This window comes from Volvox carteri, assembly GCF_000143455.1.
Source record: "Volvox carteri f. nagariensis unplaced genomic scaffold VOLCAscaffold_86, whole genome shotgun sequence".
Classification (NCBI taxonomy): Eukaryota; Viridiplantae; Chlorophyta; class Chlorophyceae; order Chlamydomonadales; family Volvocaceae; genus Volvox; species Volvox carteri.
Window position 1 is genome coordinate 446,924 of NW_003307629.1, and position 1,470 is coordinate 448,393.

General features: G+C 58.8%; 1 protein-coding gene across 1 annotated transcript; it reads right to left on the minus strand.

The window, feature by feature from the left end:
• Nucleotides 1-41: 41 nt before the first annotated feature.
• On the minus strand, nucleotides 42-1,264 carry VOLCADRAFT_99385 (uncharacterized protein; the record flags this gene model as incomplete). Its single annotated transcript, XM_002958133.1, has 2 exons — nucleotides 42-677; nucleotides 1,043-1,264. Coding segments are annotated over 2 exons (858 nt in total), but the record flags the coding sequence as incomplete, so codon positions are not given.
• Between the last annotated feature and the right edge of the window lie 206 nt (nucleotides 1,265-1,470).

Here is a 1,470-nt window from a genome sequence, read left to right on the forward strand (position 1 = left end):
CCATGACCCCCACATACGTCGCAGAATCATCTGACATTTAATCACTGTCTTATCGGTGGGGCTGCAGCCATATCCGCAGCTTCCACGTCCGTTCTGTGCCCGTCCTCCCGGATATCTGTCAGCGGCGTCGCCTCCGCTTCATCTTGCGGTGCGAGCCGACTGCTGCCTTGCCCACTGAAACGCTCCACAATCTTTGTAGTCAATGCTCCTAGAGTGCTGCGCCCAAGGAACACGACCTCGCCCACCGTAAACAAGGCCGCAATGGCGGTACTGACACCAATAATGACAGCAAAGTTAATGTTTAAGGCAGCCCGCGAAAACGCCAGCGGCGGCTCGCTTGGGGACGTTTCCACAACACCAGCCGCTCGGCTGGCTGCATCCTGTGCCGCTGTAAAATTCACGCGCGCTGAGGGTGACGACGGTGGCGGCGGCTGCTCAGTCTTGGCCTCGGAAGGCGGTGGCGATGCGAGGAGGGTGACGTTGCCGGGTGCCGGGGTGCTGTTGGGCCGCGAGGCAAGGTCCGCCGCCACCTCCTCGCAGGGCATGGTGGTCAAGCCGACTCGGCCGTTCCGGCGGTCGTACTGCGGCGGCGTCGATGCAACGGGCAACGCAATGCAGCGGCAGCCAGACGCCGCGGGGCAGGGGGCATTGCGGCATAAAGCCTCGGGATTAAACATCTAGGACACACGGAAACGCGGGCGCGTTTCGGTGAAGTAGGGTTGAGACATAAAAGTGAAGGCACTAGGCAAATGGAACATGGGGTTTAGTGCAGGTGGGCGCAACGAAAAGGATGTGCCCTCCTGACCGAGGCACGGTTTCACACGCCGCAAGCCCCACGATCAACTCCATCTGCGGTAGCTTGGTGCAGCAGACCCCTTGTACACCAGGACAACGACAGGATACCTTTAAACCTCAGCGCAGACACGCGGCCTGCGCTCGAAATGCCAAAAAAGCACATGCACCTCCTCTCAGAATGGCTGAAGGGCTCCCGGCGTCCTCCCGCATAGTGCGGCCGTCTTCCCGCAAAGCAAACCTCACTCACCGTAACTACGACGTCTCGGACACTAACACCGCCAATGAGTGTGCCAGACCCGCCGTTATCAAAAACACCCAGGCAATACTCGCCCGGCCGCGATACAAACAGGTAGCGCAGCGGCGGCAGGGACAGCCGCGCGTTGTCGCCAAACACAAACTCCGCCGACGGGAAGTGATTTTCTAGGCCTTGGAAGTTGTCCGGCGCACCCTTCCAACAAATGTCGTTGTACTGCAGCAAAAAGACAGTTTACTCGCATCAATAAAAAAACGAGTGGTCCAGCGAAATATGATGAGTACGCGTTTCGGAAGTTTGGAAGCTGCCTGCAACCGAGGGAAGCCCATATCGGCATTTCACAGGAACATCGGCTCAAACATGACATGACGCCCTCCATGTCACCTTCCCTTCCGCACGCATGCAAGACCGGATGGCCCCCT